The sequence below is a fragment of the Pseudovirgaria hyperparasitica genome, assembly GCF_010093815.1.
Source record: "Pseudovirgaria hyperparasitica strain CBS 121739 unplaced genomic scaffold EJ05scaffold_18, whole genome shotgun sequence".
In the NCBI taxonomy this organism is placed as follows: domain Eukaryota; kingdom Fungi; phylum Ascomycota; class Dothideomycetes; order Acrospermales; family Acrospermaceae; genus Pseudovirgaria; species Pseudovirgaria hyperparasitica.
The window spans coordinates 708,372-726,536 of NW_022985566.1; the positions used below are offsets into that span (position 1 = coordinate 708,372).

At 48.4% G+C, this 18,165-nt stretch overlaps 7 protein-coding genes across 7 annotated transcripts; 5 read left to right on the plus strand and 2 right to left on the minus strand.

Moving 5' to 3' along the window:
- Nucleotides 1-559: 559 nt before the first annotated feature.
- Nucleotides 560-2,252, minus strand: EJ05DRAFT_162703 (eukaryotic initiation factor 4A-12). The gene is made up of 4 exons (XM_033739430.1): nt 1,723-2,252; nt 816-1,670; nt 728-766; nt 560-679 (listed from the first exon to the last, which is right to left on the minus strand). Exons 1-4 carry the CDS (start codon nt 2,006-2,008, stop codon nt 660-662), a joined length of 1,200 nt encoding a protein of 399 aa, XP_033596477.1. The 5' UTR covers nt 2,009-2,252; the 3' UTR covers nt 560-659.
- On the minus strand, nt 2,253-6,442 carry EJ05DRAFT_162683 (cysteine proteinase). The gene is made up of 7 exons (XM_033739429.1): nt 6,232-6,442; nt 5,538-6,154; nt 5,384-5,492; nt 4,384-5,329; nt 2,841-4,333; nt 2,659-2,788; nt 2,253-2,610 (listed from the first exon to the last, which is right to left on the minus strand). The coding sequence occupies exons 1-7, from the start codon at nt 6,238-6,240 to the stop codon at nt 2,498-2,500; spliced, it is 3,417 nt and encodes a 1,138-aa protein (XP_033596478.1). The 5' UTR covers nt 6,241-6,442; the 3' UTR covers nt 2,253-2,497.
- Nucleotides 6,443-7,292: 850 nt separating this feature from the next.
- On the plus strand, nt 7,293-8,828 carry EJ05DRAFT_444235 (kinase; the record flags this gene model as incomplete). Its single annotated transcript, XM_033742116.1, has 4 exons — nt 7,293-7,438; nt 7,506-7,625; nt 7,684-7,966; nt 8,025-8,828. The coding sequence occupies 4 exons, from the start codon at nt 7,293-7,295 to the stop codon at nt 8,826-8,828; spliced, it is 1,353 nt and encodes a 450-aa protein (XP_033596479.1).
- Nucleotides 8,829-8,987: 159 nt separating this feature from the next.
- Nucleotides 8,988-11,506, plus strand: EJ05DRAFT_162766 (uncharacterized protein). Its single transcript, XM_033739431.1, has 3 exons — nt 8,988-9,205; nt 9,253-9,586; nt 9,639-11,506. The coding sequence occupies exons 1-3, from the start codon at nt 9,146-9,148 to the stop codon at nt 11,402-11,404; spliced, it is 2,160 nt and encodes a 719-aa protein (XP_033596480.1). The 5' UTR covers nt 8,988-9,145; the 3' UTR covers nt 11,405-11,506.
- A 488-nt stretch (nt 11,507-11,994) lies between these two features.
- EJ05DRAFT_480032 (uncharacterized protein) lies at nt 11,995-15,509 on the plus strand. The gene is made up of 6 exons (XM_033744796.1): nt 11,995-12,567; nt 12,640-12,760; nt 12,811-12,844; nt 12,893-13,916; nt 13,967-14,415; nt 14,465-15,509. Exons 1-6 carry the CDS (start codon nt 12,468-12,470, stop codon nt 15,308-15,310), a joined length of 2,574 nt encoding a protein of 857 aa, XP_033596481.1. The 5' UTR covers nt 11,995-12,467; the 3' UTR covers nt 15,311-15,509.
- Nucleotides 15,510-15,682: 173 nt separating this feature from the next.
- On the plus strand, nt 15,683-16,655 carry EJ05DRAFT_504628 (cleavage and polyadenylation specificity factor, 25 kDa subunit; the record flags this gene model as incomplete). Its single annotated transcript, XM_033747594.1, has 4 exons — nt 15,683-15,723; nt 15,795-16,046; nt 16,101-16,348; nt 16,399-16,655. 4 exons carry the CDS (start codon nt 15,683-15,685, stop codon nt 16,653-16,655), a joined length of 798 nt encoding a protein of 265 aa, XP_033596482.1.
- Nucleotides 16,656-17,058: 403 nt separating this feature from the next.
- Nucleotides 17,059-17,886, plus strand: EJ05DRAFT_444188 (CoaE-domain-containing protein; the record flags this gene model as incomplete). Its single annotated transcript, XM_033742113.1, has 1 exon — nt 17,059-17,886. One exon carries the CDS (start codon nt 17,059-17,061, stop codon nt 17,884-17,886), a length of 828 nt encoding a protein of 275 aa, XP_033596483.1.
- Between the last annotated feature and the right edge of the window lie 279 nt (nt 17,887-18,165).

Consider the following 18,165-nt stretch of genomic DNA (forward strand, 5'->3'; position numbering starts at 1 on the left):
CAATAAGGCTATGAACCAGCCTATTCATCACGAAAGCAAAAGAGCACAATATAATCGAAGTTTTGCCATGCTTCGTAGCAGGCACAGTCTGATGTCTACAGAACTATCCCATACTACACATCTGGCGCCATGTCAGCATACCTTTCCACTGTTTCTGACTAGCCGCATCTCTATTGGGGAGCCTCTAGCTTTACAGCAACAGTGCCTAGATACTTGGCCATGGCTTGGAAACACCCCAATAACATGAACGTGACGTCATTGTGGGTATCGTTATCTATGCTGTGATGGAGTCTATGAAGTAGAATTGTTAGTGATCAGGGGCGCTCGGAGATGTTGGTTCAATGTTCCGATCGTAGAGCACTCAAACGATCATCCGTGGCTAGGACCGGCTGATGAAGCAAGTCTATGAGGAAGCGAGCGCAAGCGAGCGAAACTTTGAAAATGTCGAACCTGTGGCACAATTTCGATGCTACACGATACTAGTTAGCGCAGAAACAATGTCTGAAGCATCATGTAGCTCACCATTTTGGACAATTGCCCCATCCTCCCAATCCATGTCTTAGACTATTTATCCTTTGACAACCTTCTTTCCTGCCTGCATACACGCATGACAATAGTTGTGACGAAAGCCGCAACACCGACAGTGCCTACATGCGGACTCAAGTGAGGAGATCAGCCACTGTTTGAAAATTAGTGCTCTACAACTTGTGGTTTTGACCTGTCTTACCGTTCATAGGCATTTCATCGATCTGAGTGGAGTAGTATACTAAGTCTGATTAGCCCTTGTACAATATCCGTGTTTGTATTCGACTTACGTTCAATGTCTCGAAGTATCCTGACGTCTTCGCTGGTGACGAAGTTGATCGCAACGCCCTTGCGGCCAAATCTGCCACTGCGGCCAATCCTGTGAATGTAATTCTCACGGTTGCTTGGCAGATCGTAATTGATTACAAGGGATACTTGTTGGACGTCAATCCCTCTAGCCCAGACATCCGTGGAGATCAAGACGCGAGAGTTTCCCTGGCGAAAGTCCTGCATGATACTATCTCGCTCTTTCTGAGGCATATCGCCGTGCATCGAAGAAACCGTGAAATTTGCCGCGCGCATCTTGTCGGTCAACCAGTCAACCTTTCTGCGAGTATTGCAGAAAATGACAGCTTGTGTAATAGTTAGCGTGTCATAAAGGTCGCATAGAGTGTCGAATTTCCACTCTTCTTTTTCGATTGCAATGAAATACTGCTTCAACCCCTCTAGTGTCAATTCATCACGCTTGACCAGGATTCGGACAGGATCCGTCATGAATTTTGTCGTCATATCGAGAACATCGTATGGAAGGGTAGCAGACACGACAACGACTTGCGTGGCAGGAGGTAGGTATCGGTATACGTCGTATATTTGTTCACGGAATCCGCGATTTAGGAGCTCGTCGGCCTCATCGAGCACCAGCATTTTGATCTGGCGAGTGCGCAGGTTTCGACGGCGGATCATATCGGCGACACGACCGGGGGTCCCAGAAACAACATGCTGACCGTAGTCAAGTTTGCGGATATCCTCGCCGACGTTTGTACCTCCAATACATGCGTGGCACTGGACATTCATGTAATCTCCAAGTGCCATGACAACGGACTGAATCTGAGTTGCCAACTCGCGGGTAGGGGAGAGAACAAGGGCTATGAGACAGTCAATTTTGGTTGTAACCTTCGTATGTATTGTCGAGCTTACCCTGTGTTTCTCTCACAGCGGTATCAATGACTTGGAGGATACTGATGGAAAACGTAGCAGTTTTACCGGTACCAGACTGTGCTTGAGCGATGGTGTCGCGACCTTTGCAAACTTGGACAATAGCGCGAGATTGAACAGCCGAGGGCGATTCATAGCCATATGCGTAAATACCACGAAGTAGGTTCTCTTTTAGGTGCATAGCCTCGAAGGTGGGCGCAACAGTGACCTCCTTCGAGGTCGAGAACTCCATGCGTTCATCTGCTTTTCTGTCGATACCGTCCGTCATGATTGTTGCTATTGTAGAAGAAATTCGGGTGGTAGATGGTATAAGGCGCGATGCAAAGGGGCCCACGATTGAGTCGCGGTCAAAATTTCAGTGCGGTCTTGCAGAGGAACAATCCATAGCAGAACGGACGAGATGCACTGGATGACTAAGCGCGAAGATACCTTAGGGTAGTAGCCTGTAGGTGCCTTACTGGTACCCACTAAGGCACTGGACACTGAAAGTCTTGGCAACGAAGCTGCACAATACGATCTTCCACATAGGACGTCAGCATTAGGCGGTAGCAACGTTCACTATGTACTATAGAGTCGCATTGATAATTCTTCCTAGTCGCTGCCTAGCTGCTTCTTTCACTGTACAAGAACGCCTGTTGATATGCATAGAGTCGCTCGCCGTCTGCGGAGCTAACTTCTCCAATCCAATCCTCCAAGCACGCTAGGCAGACCACAGCAGCTCTAATATATAAATGTATATATCAAAGGTCTGTATAGTCTAGCGAATGAAAATTGAGTCTGCCTTTCCCCAGAGACTCCGCTGCTTGTTCACGTGGTCCAAGCCTAGTGCTACATCGTCACGATCACCGATAAGGTTTGTGATTACATCTTCTGGAATGCTGTTAGCGAATGCACATGCGCGAGACATTAACTACATGCCATCATTCAAAAGTTGAGGTTTTGAGTATGCAGGTCTTTGAATCAAGGAAAACTTGATCTTATCCAAGTTCTTTCCCTTGATACCTGTCCGTTTCGACAGCCGCTCTTTGGTGTCTTTGAAGACTTCGCCCTGCATCGCTTGTTAAATACTGGGTCAACGAATTTGAGATACATGCACGCACCTCTTTGAGAACAAATGTGAACGGTATGCTATGCGGCTTCGCAGGATCCTTATCGAAATGGAACGCACTCATGAGTCGGGGGTTCTCATCGGCGAGTTCTTCGTCTGGTATTCTTTCGGCATATAGTACGAAGAATTCGTTAATCCCAGCTATGTCTTGGTCAAGAGGCATTGGCTTGATTAGCTTGTTACTCTGTGTTTGGAAGATCCGACACTTTCTTATCGAGTCATCGGGAAGGTTGATCTTTTTCTGTAAACCCTCTAATAGGTCACTGATTGTGCCGTTCTTGGGAACCAGAACTTCATAATCATCCACCTTCGAGATACCATCTGATAACCAAGAAATCTTCAATAATTTCCGGGATTCCAGCTCTGCGAGACTTAATTCGAGTACCTCGTAGAACAACTGATCATTCTTTGGTGCCGTAGATGACGCATAGCCTCCGTATGCAGTCGGGAAGAGGATGCCTCCCAAGGTCATATTTGGAGTCCGTTTGATTTGTACCTTCGGCCGATTCGTCGTAGGGTTAATAGTTGTGAAGCGAATATGGGTCGGGTCGACTCCTAGATGGATACCAACCTTCGCTGCAAATTGGTCGTAATTCATCTTCTTGCTTAAAGTGAGCATGAAAGACGAAGATTCGTCATCAGTAGGGGGCTTCGGTGTGAACGTGACATCACACCGATTGAGCAAATAATCGTAGAATTCTCGAACCTCCACGAACTTCCCGCTCGCTGTAAGCTCTGTAATATCCTTCTCTGGCAGTGTTTTCTGGATGGTAATAATATCGCCATCCTGGATCTCTGATGCATGAAGAGTGGCCTTTGGTTTGATGGGTTCAATCATGCTCTGTTTGATCTCTTCAAATAATTTAAAAGTGGTGCCAGCTGGCCAATTCATCATTTCGAGTATTTGAGGGGACAAATCCTGGACTTTTGTGTGTTGACCTGCGTAGAAGGTTCCCACCCCAAAAAGCGTTTGCTCTTCTGCGTCAAAATGCTTGAGAAAGAGCATAATCGGCTTGTTTCCGGGCTGTTGTTGAATAACGTCCGATTGAACTTCGCCAAAAATGGGATTTCCTTCTGAATCTAACTCTTTAGTACTCTCTACCCAGATTCGGAAATGCGGAGTCTTGGAGCCAAATTTGTTCGCTGCCTCCTCGACGGTGAAACTTGAGATTGTTATCGGCTGATCTGGACGAACTGTTCCATTTTGTCGATTTACCATCGCCCATGGTCTGAGCAGATTCGGGTCAGCTTCGATGTCTTCAGCAACCAGTTTGAGAAATTCTGTCAGTAATGTCGAACGAAGAACCCGGTAGTGTTTCGGGAACGCCGGGGTGCCGCTTTCCTTAGTCCACGGAACAATGTCGAAGCCTTGGTATGCAGTAAAATTCTTCTTTGTGGCAACATGGAGGTCCATGTATAGATGTGCTTCTTCTCGCTCCTTTTTCCGCCTTTCGGCTGCAATTCTTTCCTCCGCGATTCGCTGGGCTTGAAATTGTCAGCACATACGCTTTTGACCTTGTCAATTTCGAACTCACCTAGATGCGGGGGCACAGTAACTTCCTGATTAGGGAGTAAGATATCATCCAATCTGCTCTCACGGATATAAACGAGCATGTAAGCACTCATCGAGCGTTTCGATGACCACGTTCGGGTGTATGGATTCCGTTGTTGATTGTTGGCCGTGTTAGTAGGGTAATCGCCACCAAAGTTTTCTTCCATAGCTTCACGCTTGGTGGCGCGAGTGACTCGATCGTCGTCGAATTTGTAGAATTCGCCATTCTTGTCAGGCTTTAAAAAGGCGTAGTAGTGTCCAGCGTTAAGATCACCACTGTGTACTAGTACTCCGTGCAGGTGGTAGATATAAGGCTCGGAGCGGTCCGCAGTTTCAGAAAGATAGGGTGAGGCGTCCCAGAATTCAGGGAACTCGTATCGGTCGTTGACCTTCATCATGGCATCACGGTTGATGTCGTACTCGAATCGCTTGAGCTGGAGATGCAGAACTTGCGGGAAGCTTTCGAATATGACGCCTTTCTTGGCGTCCTGGAGACCGTGACCTTCAGCAAAGTATTTGTTCTCGCCATCCATAGTTTCAACCTGGACATAGTCTTTGAAGCTGTCATCCAGATTCTTGTTCCCACTAACGTTGAGCTGCACGTCCCAAAAGTCTTCAGTGCGCGAAGATTCGTAAGGAACGTTGATGCAAGATATGTAGGTTTTCATTTTGCCCAGGAACATCTTCGAAAGGGCATCCTGAGCTTCAGTTCCTTTCATCTTCTCTTCCATTCTTTCCATCAGGATACGGGACAACTCTTGTACATCCTGTTGTTCGAAGATCTGTTTGGAGTCCCATCCGAAGGATTGGGTTAGCTCATTGGTCGGAACTGGTTGCGCGCTACTTTGAAGTTGATAGAAAAGCCTTTGTAGCGCGTAGGCGCTGTTTGATCGATCTGCTTCCTGCTCAGTCGGTATCTGATAAATTGCCTAATCAACAAGTTAGCATCCTAGAAATCGATATTTGCAGCGCGTGTGGTATACTTTGCGGAAGGCATTCGTGAAATATAGCGACTGTAGCAGCGAGTTTAGATAGCATGTTGCACCCTGATTTTTTAGTCCCACCAGTCCAGTCTCTTTTTTTGAATCGTAACTACATTGATCAGCTCACGCACTGTTGCAACCAGTCAGAACATACTTCAAGAAATTGTGCCATAAAACACCTGTGGGATCTTTCAACACTCTGACATATGCCGTCACCTTGGCACTGTCATTTTCAACCATAGGCCGAGGTTTATCTTCCCATGACGAGGCGAAGAGCTTTCGAAGCTCAGCAAACCGTGTAAATCCCCAGTCACCCTCATCTACAGTGAACCTATGCGTCGCGGTATGTGTGACGTGCATTGTAGGGTCGTTGGGATTCCATAATACTAGGAGAAATTGCACACAAGCATACCAGTCCTCTGGAGGCTTATCTTCAAATCCTTGTTCAAGATAAAATGAAGCACTGTCCACATTGTTGCCGCTTGGAAAGAAGAGAATCCTCCAAGGAGAGCCTGCGCATTGGAAGACTGGTCCATGTTCTTTGCGACCCATCTGTCTCCAATTTGTGATATCCCAAGTGTGTATGGCTTCGTCCTCTGCTTCCTGATCTGGTAGGTCTGGTAGATATCTCTCTTTCATGGCATCAAAGTCATCCGCTCTCAGTATGGGTTCAGCTTCGATATCTTCCATTGCGTCGGGGTCATCCTGCGATATGATGGCAACATCATGTTTCTCCTCGAACTCTGAATCGATCAGCATATCGCTTCCGAGCTTGCAAGATATCAGTCAGTCTCTTTGTTCACTATGCGCCTGGAGCTCGGTGTATTGGGAGGAAAGGCAGAGCTTACTTGGTCCATGGTCAAGAGTGGCGTGGAAAAGATGGAGGAGGGGTCGCGGTGGCTTCAAAAGAAGCTACCTTCTCTGCCGAACGCGAAAGAGAGAGAAAGTGCAGGGCGAGAGAAATCGTGCTTGTTGGCACGGGAGACCGGAGCAACAGTTTCTGGAAGCGCACAATACAGCGTACAGGATGATTCTGGCTGGGCGTGAGAGGATGGATGTCAAGATTGAGGTACGTAGCGGCAGCTCGCTAAAGCGGCAGAGCGCACAGAGCAATGACGAATGGGAGCACTGCACCGGAGATATGCAACAGTGCTATGTATTAAGGTTAGATGTGAGGCAGCAGAGTATCGCGCTATATGGGGATACCGTCCTGGTGTCAATTGTTGGTTCATGAATGAGGACTACTATGTACAACCCCGCTGATTCAGACTTTATATCACAAACCGGACCTATATCTGAATAACTCTTCGGAGCCAGCAAGCTACTATGCAATCAATGCCAGCATGTACATTCGGTAATGTTTGGGATGTTAACAGGAGCGACTGTCACGCGTGAGAACTTTGCTATGAAATGCAAGGTTCTGTTCTCTTTGCCTAGGCAATTGACAGGACACGAACAACGCATTCAGTTTGTATGTCATAGCGATAGTCTCAACATCGAAAATGTTAAGACACAACCATCTGTACAAATCCTGAAGGGAGTTCGGCGCCGGCACTGTAGGTCGTCGTATGAACGACACAAGACGAGTTGTTGGGTGAAAAATGATGTCGAAGTCATGTCACCGACTGAACAGGGATCTAAGTTTTCCAGTAGCATGGAACACTTCAACAGGTAGAAAGTAAGCCTAGGGGGTGCGTGTGCTTGTGCGGGGGCACTGAGGGGAGCAGCCAGCAAAGGCAAAGTTTGGCGGGGCTCAAGCTGTCTGTATCCATCGATCTATCCCCTGTTCGGTAGCACAGGGCGAGGTCTTTTTAACGTCGTCTGCTAATTTAGAGCTTTGAGCTGTGCTGTGAGCCTAACTCACTCCTCATGTCGCCCTGCCTACGTCCTTTGCACACATATCTTTTCGATGTTTCTACCCAGGACATCTCCAAATTGCAGCAATGTTTCGAGAAAATCGATACTCTATCTGAGCTCGACAAGATATGCTTGTCGAGCACTGAGCCATGTCCATCGCAAGCATGCGGCATATCGGCCATCAACTGCTCTCGATGAGTACGCGACCTCCTCTGAGCCACATTTGATGTGGGTTCTTCGACATGTGCTGACATCCGGGCGTCAGTTGGGTGCAACGTGAAGCCAGACCTATCAGTCTGCGTCAATTGACATTCTTTGGGAGAACATTGACTCAGTCACGTTTGCTCGAATCTGCAAATTATGTGCGCACAGAACTGCCTACACGGTACCATGCCTTGAACCCGAATTCAACGTAGTAGAGGAGACTGATACTGTGCATATAGCATAGCACATCGCTTGCGCGATATGCAGACACTTCCGTACGTAGTCGTAACTAACCCTCATATCTCACACGTATACGATCTATATTTCAAAGCTTTTGAGAGATTTCGACGAATCCCTGAGATCAAATCGCTGGAAGAAAATGATAATTATGTTAAAATTGTGAATGAGACACTCCGTGAGCATGCCACGATCATACCGCGACTGGCCACAGGCGTTCTGGAAATCCAGGGTCTTATGGAACCAGAAGAGACGGACAAATTTATGACCACACTCTTGAGATCGGTAGGCAGTGACCAACTATATTTCGTTTCTATCTCACTAACCACACTCCATTGCACAGCGCATATCACGACGAGTGATAGCCGAACAACACCTTGCTCTGACCGATACATTTCATTCGCCATGGCATTGTCCAGAATCCAAGATCGAGGAGCCTAACAGTGATTTTGTTGGCGAGATCTTTCTGCGATGCAATGCCAAAGAAATCGTGGAAAGATGTGCGACTGCCACCCAGAAGCTCCTTAGACAGTCGTATGGAGCCTCTTGCCGTATTCCGGAGGTCAGAGTAGAGGGACATTTGGACGCCACATTCCCGTACATCGTGACTCACTTGGAATACATTGTTGGAGAGTTACTGCGTAACTCAATTCAAGCCGTCGTTGAACAGCGGAAATATCGTGATGTGGACCCACCGCCAATCGAGGTCCTGATATGCGAGACACGCCAACATGTAATTCTTAGGATTTCAGATCAAGGAGGTGGTGTGCCACGAGAGATCTTGCCATATCTATGGTCTTTCAGTAAAGGGCCAAGGCGAGAGAAACGTCTGCATAACCTCCACCAAGTTCCAAAAATGCTTGGAACGCTCCAAGAAGTCAAGGCATCCTCAGATCAAAGCTCGATCGTGAATGACACTGCGGGAGACTCAAAACATCGCTCTTCTCTATCTTCACTTGCCAGTCGCTCGCCCCAGCTACGCTTAGGTATCGGGCTGCCAATGAGCAGAATATACGCAGAGTACTGGGCCGGAAGCCTAGAGCTACATAGCCTCGAGGGATATGGCGTTGACTGCTTCCTCCAGGTATCTAAGCTGGGCAACAAGAACGAGAGGCTTACGACTAGAGCGAGCATGGACGCCGTTTAAGAAACCCCTACTTCTATGCAGCCACCATACGCAGTGCGTCTCGGTCCTGCATGTTGGAGCTTGCTCTCAACCGTTTATTGTGGATTCGCACCTGCTTCTTCCAGTCGGCGAGCGGGAAGTTGCAAGTCAGGCTGTCTTCTAGCCTACCTTCCTCGCGCTTCCAGTAACAACAGTATAAACAATCGTCCAGACACTCGGCATCAACACGACACAAATACTCAGCATCAACACAACACAACACAAATACTCAGCATCCACACCACACAAATACTCAGTATCAACACAGTATCTCCGCTATTAGCACATGTTATCTAGGCATGGAGAATCTTAAGAGCTTCGTTAAATCATTGTCCAACATGCTTTTTCAACCTATCGGAGTATGCCTGTTCCTGTCTACTTCGTCAGAGGATACTAACACATACAGATCAAGGGGCGATTACCTCTTCGTAACCATGGTTATTCTGATGACCTTGACGCCCTCTCCATACGGTTCATCCTCGATGGTCTCGCTCCAAATCCTGACAGTACTGAGGTTGAACTATATCTTCCTCAGACTCGCGAAGGCCCAGCTGGACCCCCTGTGCCTACTCTACTTCCAGGAGCCATCGAACAGCACAGTACAAGCTCGGTGTGGAAGGGTCCTATCACGCATATTCGCGAGATTTATCATTGGGAGAAGTGTTTGCGGGCTTGCCTCGAGAACCTGTTAGCGATGACATTGCTGAAGGAATTTCGACAGGCTGCAAAGCGTCAGATCGGTAAGTTGGGGAACATCGCTCGAACATTGAACCGAATGCTTACACGGTACAGTGAGATTGAAGCCACGTACCGCTGGCAGAATGCTCTGTCACTTCGCGAATAGTGCTGGTCGAAAGACGTTTCACATCGTACTGGAAGACCTCTTGACAGACATGATCGAGCTTTACAACAATGAATTTGCGGATGCGGACCAGTCAGTATTCGCACTTTATGGGGACCTTCGAGACGAATTGGTCGCATTTCTGCGAACTCACGACTGTTTCCAAGAAGTTCAGGGTGTATACATGCTGATTGACGTGGATCTTCATGCTGCGTGCGACGGCCCTCACAAAGTCAATTTGACTGGAACCACCACGTGGAAACATCCCTCAATCACGTTCATAAGCTTAAAGACTAGAGTCTTAGCTGGCGAACCCGTTGCTCTCTTCTTACACTACGATGCCCCGTTGATGTCTGACGCATATCCCTGCGGCGTTACTCCAGAATATTGCATCGACTCAAATGACATGCCATGGCAGTGGATTACTGGATCCCAAGGATTTGTTTGCGAGGCACCGATCAGTCTTGTTGACTCCGTCAAGTCTTCTCCTCTGAAACACAATACCTCAAAATCCAAATTTGTGACCGTGAGTGACATCAAGGCCATTCTTGACACGCATTTTCCCGGGCGTATGAAGCATGAACGAATTTCTCGCATCCGTGTCAGGCTTGAGATAGCAGCACACGATGACATGAATTCGCAGACTTGGCGTCGGGATAGACAATTCATGCACATCAACTATGATAATGGGTGCCTTGAGCCAAGATACGATTTTACTGGAGTAGATGTATCACAGGACCACTACTCTGCAACAACAAGGGAGCTAAACCCGTACGCGTACCCACCACCGGGCCCTTACTGGCTGAAACAGTACGAAATCGAGAATGGAGAGCCGTTCCAATTCGAAACTACTAAGGAGATTATGGACAGAGAGGACAAAGAACTTTTCGGACCCTTGGGCTACAGTACTGTTCATGGTTACCCATCCAAAACCAAGAACGTAAGTGTACAAAGATATCGGTTGCCTAAGAGGGCATCATGGCAAGCACTTGTGGTGCCTCAAATGGAATCTACAGAGCAGCAGTCGGAACGACTTGAGGACTTACAGGAGAGGGCTGACAGTTGTTTTGATGCGGATGCCCTCAATGCGGCTCTCTCGCACTCTCCGGCTGCATTGACGCCACCTGATTCAAGAAGCAGTCCTTCAAGTGAAAGTGAGGCTGGACCTGGGGCAGATGCGAGCGGACTTCGAGCAAAGACTCTCAACGTATTCAATTTCACCGTCGAAGATTTGCCGAGCTGTAATGAAGGGAAGCTTGAAGTTCTCAGCGTTCCTTCTCGTCAGGATAGCTTGATAGGTGGACCCTTCAGTGCGGATATCGATGGCAGCCCGGGAAAAGAGCAGACACCATCCAGTGTTCGGGTAAACGCTTTAGACGGTACACTAGATATGCATTCCCGAAACAAGATTGAAAACGAACTCGCGACAAACGAGGAGACAAAGCCTGATCAGAAGGACATCCGTACGTACTTTGAACAGTGTTTGGCCAAGACAGCCAGCGCGTCGAATATCGCTGTGCTCACCAAAGACAACAAGGATCTAGAAGAGGAAAAGGTCTACGAAAGCTTTTTCCTCGATATTCGCAGCTCAGGGGCTAACTCTTCAATTGCAGCCGTGGAACGTCTCGACGAGGATTCCAGGGCCGTTGATGACCAGGATTCTATGCTGGGATCCAACGAAGATCTCGACATGGATATGGTGGCCGACATGGAGTGATACAAGGGAGGAGAACGGCTGTGGACTGTCGGGAGTACCAGGAGGAGGACACTTTGGTACTACCTGGTGGTATATGATCATGAGGTGGTTTCAAACTGGTTTTCAGTTCCTTTGGCGCATGTTTGAGATTTCGCACGCGCGCATCGGGCCGCATTTCTATCGCTTAGCCTCCCTCAACGGGGAGTGATGCAGGTATGTAGCTGTTATTCGCAGATTATCCTCTCCCTTGTGTTCCTGTTTTGTGTCAGGTGTGTTGGCATGCACGGATCAGAGAGATAGGAAAAGGACAAACCTGAATCTTTCTTTACCTGATCGCCCATAGCTTGGTAACGGGACTCATTGATTAGCCTCTTGCACGCTAGCATGTCTACACTGTAGGGTAGCAATATATGAAGGTGTCAAGCAACTATCTTGTATAACATTGCTGTTGTTTCGACAGTGCTAATGCTCAGGCCGCTACTATATACCAGAAATGGATAGACGCATGTGCATGTGGGAGCGGCTTCTTGGCGCTGATCAAAAGCCACTTTCCTACCTGCTTAGGGGGTAAGGTTCGGCCGTGGAACCAGCCACTGAGCTTCAAGGTGACACTCGAAACTACTGCCGCGCATGTCGCTATTGCTGGCCGCCAAAATGACATTCTTCCTGCCCATCCGCCACTGAATACAATCCATTTCCTTTACTGCTTCGTCCGGCGTATTCACAATTGGCTTCTCTTACTCGTCTTCTTCATGTTGATCTTCAGATTGCCCTCCCAGCGCGTCGATAACGCGCGAGTTCCATTCCCTACCTACACGAATCCTGACTGTCGCAAACTCGATATAGTCTTGCGTACACCTTTTTATACCTATACGTGACGCCTTGGTATATATCCATTAAACATGACGTCCTGAAAGCCGCAGGCACTCGCAATTCGCGTGGCTCCATTCATATCACCCCTTACAACCCTCTGTCCTAAAACTTCTCGTCATCCAAAGACAGGGCTTGAAGCCGAGCATAATTTTGAGTTGTTTTTGCGGATCAATACGAGTTTTTCTGAGCACTGGCTCGCAGCTTTGCAGAAATGTTCGGACCTTGGATTGAAACATGGTCCTGGATTAAAAGTCTTGCGCCCAAGAAGTTCAAAGTCGAGAGGCCGCATCTCAACTTCATTACTATTCACTGTGAGTTACTTGGGCGATAGGAGGACGTGAAGAAGGAGGAAACATGCTAACTGGATTCGCTACTTTGCCTAGACCTGTATCTGGTTCTCATGACGATCGTGGGATCTATTATCTTGTTTCCGGGTGGAGGAATGTCTTATATCGACGCATTGTTCTTCGCCAGTGGCGCTGCCACTCAAAGTGGTCTCAACACGTAAGACGCTTGCAGGCCGTCGACCAAACCAATTGACTTACACCTCACAGAATTGATGTCAATCTACTGCACGTGTATCAACAGGTAAGAGAATCACTATGATCGAAGTTGCATTTCATTGATCCCGTCAAGGTCGCTATTATGTTGATAGCTTGTGTGTGCAACCCTATCTTCATACACACTTTTGTCGTCTTCGTACGCCTCTACTGGTTTGAGAAGCGTTTTCAGCACGTCGTTCGAGAGGCGAAGAAACTGCGGACCACGCGATCTCGCTCAAGGGCCCTAGGCGATGACGACGAGAATGCCATCGGACATATTGATCGCGGCGTCAATGGACGTGAGATCAGGGTGCTACGATCAGCAAATGGGAATGCGAGTAATGGAAGAGCAAAGGATGGGAGTGGCTCTGAAACTGGCGAATACTCCAATTCTGATGAAATGACACGGGAGCTCACACAATCGGAACGACCCATGAGTCCGAGCTCAGCAACGTTCAGACGAGACATTGTATTCGCGGATGAGCTACCTCGGGCTGAACGAGACTTGTCTAATCTGGACCGTATTCCTGAGAGACGTCCTGCCGAGCAACATATAGCCTTCGTTGAGAAACAGCGGAACCACAAAGACAAGGGCACCCTCTATATTCCAGGACCAACAGAGTTCGATCGCGGACATAAGCCTCAGGAGTTGAATGAGAATGAGGACGAAGGAGTGAGAAAGTTGCGAAATGACGAAGATGACTTGTCACGAGACATCCGCCCAGCTCATGCTAGGCGTATGAGCGAATTTCATGATGATGATGATCATCCGCTCAAGACCATGAAAAGACACGCTACGGCCGATGATGGGAACGACATGACATATCATTCACGTTTCAAGGACAAGATATCTGCGCCGTTCAAGCTGCCGAATTTAAAGGGAGACACTGGGATCCCCATACTACAAGGACTTCGACAGAGGGCAACGACACAGCGGACCAAAACCATGGCGAGTGTCCGTACAGAACGTAGCACAGATCGAGATCCTATGCCGTATCTGACTTGGCAGCCTACTATTGGGAGAAATTCAATGTTCATCGATTTGACTGAAGAGCAAAGAGAGGAACTAGGAGGCATCGAGTACCGAGCACTGAAAACCCTAAGTATCATTCTAGTTTGTCAGTTAATCCTCATGTTCTTTCGTACAATCAGGACTAACTAGGTTCAGTATACTATGTTGGGTTCCATCTAATTGGGATGATATGCCTGCTCCCATGGATCATAGAAACCCGCAGCTACCATACGGCACTCAATGAATCCAGCATCAACATTCCCTGGTGGGGCATATTCACACCAGCGTCGATGTTCAACGATCTCGGCTTCACATTAACACCTGACTCGATGATATCGTTCCAGTCCGCTGTCTTCCCTCTGCTGCTTGGAAGTTTTCTCATCATCATTGGAAACACAGGCTTCCCGTGTATGCTTCGATTCGTAATATGGTTTGCATCAAAGTGTGTGTCAGATAATACTCCTCTTTGGGACGAGCTCCATTTTCTTCTGAATCACCCTAGACGCTGTTTCACCTTACTGTTCCCAAGTAACGCCACCTGGTGGCTCTTCTGGGTGCTCGTTCTTTTGAACGGAATCGATCTGATATTTTTCATTATCCTTGATGTGAGGAGCTGTACTGCAGAATCGGAGTCACATCGCTGACCTGATACAGATCAATGACCCGACCGTCACAGACCTTCGCGTGGGAGTTCGAGTACTTGTCGGTCTATTCCAGGCCGCCTCAACTCGCACAGCAGGTTTCGCTGCTATCAACATCGCTGACCTTCACCCGGCTGTCCAAGTATCATATATGATCATGATGTACATTTCTGTATTCCCTATTGCCATATCCCTTCGTCGAACCAATGTCTACGAAGAAAAGTCGCTTGGAGTCTACCAAGATGCTGACGACGAATCTGATGGCAAGAATCACAGCTACATCGGCATGCATTTCCGGCGACAGTTATCGTTCGATCTATGGTATGTTTTCCTAGGCTTCTTCTTCATTGCCATCATCGAGGGCGGTCGATTGGAGAACACGAATGACTACGCTTTTACACTCTTCAGCGTATTGTTCGAGATCATAAGTGCATACGGCACAGTTGGTCTTTCCCTTGGCTATCCTGGTGTCAACACCTCCTTCTCCGGTCAATTTAGGACGTTGTCCAAGCTCATCATCATAGCTATGCAGATTCGCGGTCGGCATAGAGGTCTTCCATATGCACTTGACCGCGCAATTTTATTACCCTCTGAAGGGTTGAACAAGAAAGAAGCAACAGATCCGTCAAAGTTGCGTCGCCAAAGGAGCAATCTTAGCGAGATGGCTGCAGCTGGGGACGGTAATACAGATCTAGGGGCCGAGGGTAGAAACCCGACGATAGGCAGGAATCCTACCATTGGAAGAAACACAACCATCGAACGAGATCGTGGATATGGACTATCGAAACTCATTAGCGGGGCGTTGAGTGTGACCCCCACGACGCCGATCAAGGACAGGAACCGTGAGAAGGGGCTATAATCATTTCTCTCACGTACGGGTATATGCGCAACCATGGAAGCCGTTTTAGTAATCTTATAGAGTTGTTAACGGGCTAGAATTTTGATATTTGGCTGGATACTTTATTGTTGGATATAGAAGCCGACCATTTGAAGCAGTTGCTGATCTAGCGCTACATATTTATCATAGAATATGACGCCTATCTAATGATCTATGAGAGATGTATCAAATGGCATATGCGAAGCCTCTGCTGACTAAGTGTAACTTAATTGACTATTCTCATGCCTTAGGCATTCGAAATAGCATCCATACTAAACAAGTATCAAAGTAAAGCCGCAACGCGAAGCTTGCCATTGCGGACCCCTCCACCGTCCAGTGACGACGCAGAACGAAATGTCTACAATCACACAGAGTGCCCTGCAGAGCTCGTATCCGTAAGTAATCTTTGTTGTCTAATAATTTAATGCAGACTCATTGATATACTAACGGGCGAGTTTGCAACCAGGCCCCTCCTCCCGAAAGAGTTCAATGGGAACCAGCCAAAGACCATCCGACTCTTTCCCTTGAGCAACTATACCTTTGGTACAAAAGATGGACAGCCCGAAGAGGATCCGTCTGTGATGGCACGTCTCAAGCGTCTGGAAGAGCACTACAACGAGTATGGTATGAGAAGGACTTGCGAGGGTATCTTGGTCTGCCACGAGCACAACCATCCCCACGTACTAATGCTACAGATTGCAAACGCTTTCTTCAAGCTGTAGGTCATATCATCTCTAGCTTTTTATCGAATACTTACCTGGATTCCCGACAGACCTGGCGACTACCTCCAACCCGAAGACGAAGAGATTGATGGGTTCAAGAATAGACTGAATGAGCGCCTTGCACCGGTTGGATCACAATTCACGGGTGAGGGAGTTAACGACGAATGGCAGATTGCAGACTGTCTTGCGCAGTGGTGGAGGCCGAATTTCGAGACGTTTATGTATCCATTCATCCCGCCTCACGTCACGCGGCCAAAGGAGTGCAAGAAACTGTATTTCATTCAATTACCAAAGAGCAGTAAGTATCTGCAGCTCCGATCAACATATATGAAGCTAACCTCAGCGCAGAGGTCCTTAGTGTCCCAAAGAACATGAAGCTCCTCGCCGTGCCGCTATTTGAACTTTATGACAATACGCAGCGTTATGGTCCCCAACTATCGGCTATCCCACATCTGCTCTCGCGGTACAATTTCGAATATATAGATGAAAAGGGCGAGATCGTGGCTGTCACTCCAGGCGGTGGCCCGATGAGCGGTAATGTGCCTCAGACGAAAGTACTGGCAGGCGGGGACGAGGAGATGAACGGAGATGGCATCACCTCATGAAGAGGCTATATGATGGGATGCGTTCCACGACGTTTTGTGCATTTTAGCGGGCGTTGACAGGGTTCTGGAAGAATGGGATAGCAGTTCCAGCTTGAAGAGGTCGTTAAAGAGGAGATTTCATATTGGTCAAGCTTATAAATGAAATGGTGTAAGTAAGTTCGTAAGACATTTTACACAACGTTGTTGAACCAATGAAAATATGTATGGATCGTCGAAGCTTCAGCGTATTTCACCCACGAATATTTGCCTAAAGATTCCCGACACCACCGCCGAGGTTGACCGAGCTCAAGCTTCACTTCCACCCCGCGTCATGTACTGAACCGCATTACACTCACAGCTTCCGTCAACACGGATCACTCCCAAAAACCACAGCCTCTCACGCGCCTTTAATACACTCGCCGCGATGCTCCTCCTCGGCCTCACCGGCTCCATCGCAACTGGCAAATCCACCGTTTCCTCCCTTCTCTCCTCCGCACCCTACAACCTCCCCATCATCGACGCCGACCTCCTCGCCCGCAAAGTCGTCGAGCCCGGAACCCCAGGCTATGCCTCTATTCTCAAACACTTCGGCCCCAGTACGCCCGACCTTCTCGAAGCGCCCAATAATTCCAATGGTGGCGAGAACGGACCGAGCGGCAAAGGCCGTCCGCTGAATAGACCAGCGCTCGGAAAGAGGGTCTTTGGGACGAGTGAAGAGGCGCAGAGGCTGAGAAAGGTACTAGGCGGCATCGTGCATCCAGCGGTGCGTAGAGAGATGTATAAGGAGCTGCTAAGTGCGTATTTGCGCGGATGCTGGGCGGTGGTACTGGATGTGCCACTGCTGTTCGAAAGTGGGTGGGAGCGGTATTGCGGGTGTATACTTGTTGTCGCAGTGCGGGATCCGGCGATACAGATGAAGAGGCTACGCGATAGAGATCCGCATTTGAGTGCCGAAGATGCGGAGAATCGCGTTGTGAGCCAGGGGGATGTGAGGGAGAAGGCGGAGAGGGTGATGCGCAGGGGTAAGGGGTGGGGTGAGGTCGTGTGGAATGATGGTGACCGTGAGGAGCTGAAGAGGGAGGTTGAGAGGGTTATGAGAGATGTAAGAGTTAGGAGCCCGGCTTGGTGGGGATGGGTGTTGTTGCTTTGTCCGCCAGTGACGGTGGCGGTTGGGCTGTATAGCTTTCTGAGGAGTTGGAGAATACAGAAGCAATGGGAGGGGGAGAAGAGATCTGAGAAGGCGAAATTATGATACCAAAGACTGCATACTATGAACATTCGATCTGTCTGGCTTATTCTGTTCGCAGAGGTATCACAACCCCCATATCACTTCCTAGGCTGGACCTTGTGGTGGATCACTTTTGCACAATGTAGCTCTCCCGCCGTCAGTCATGCCCTCTTTACCCCAGACGCGGGTGCAACAACAACAACAATCTTAAATTCTGGCTTCTTTGACCGCTACTCCACACGCCCTACGTTTCGATCTCAGCCTACCTTTCACACTTCCAAATTTTCCCAAGCACACGGATCA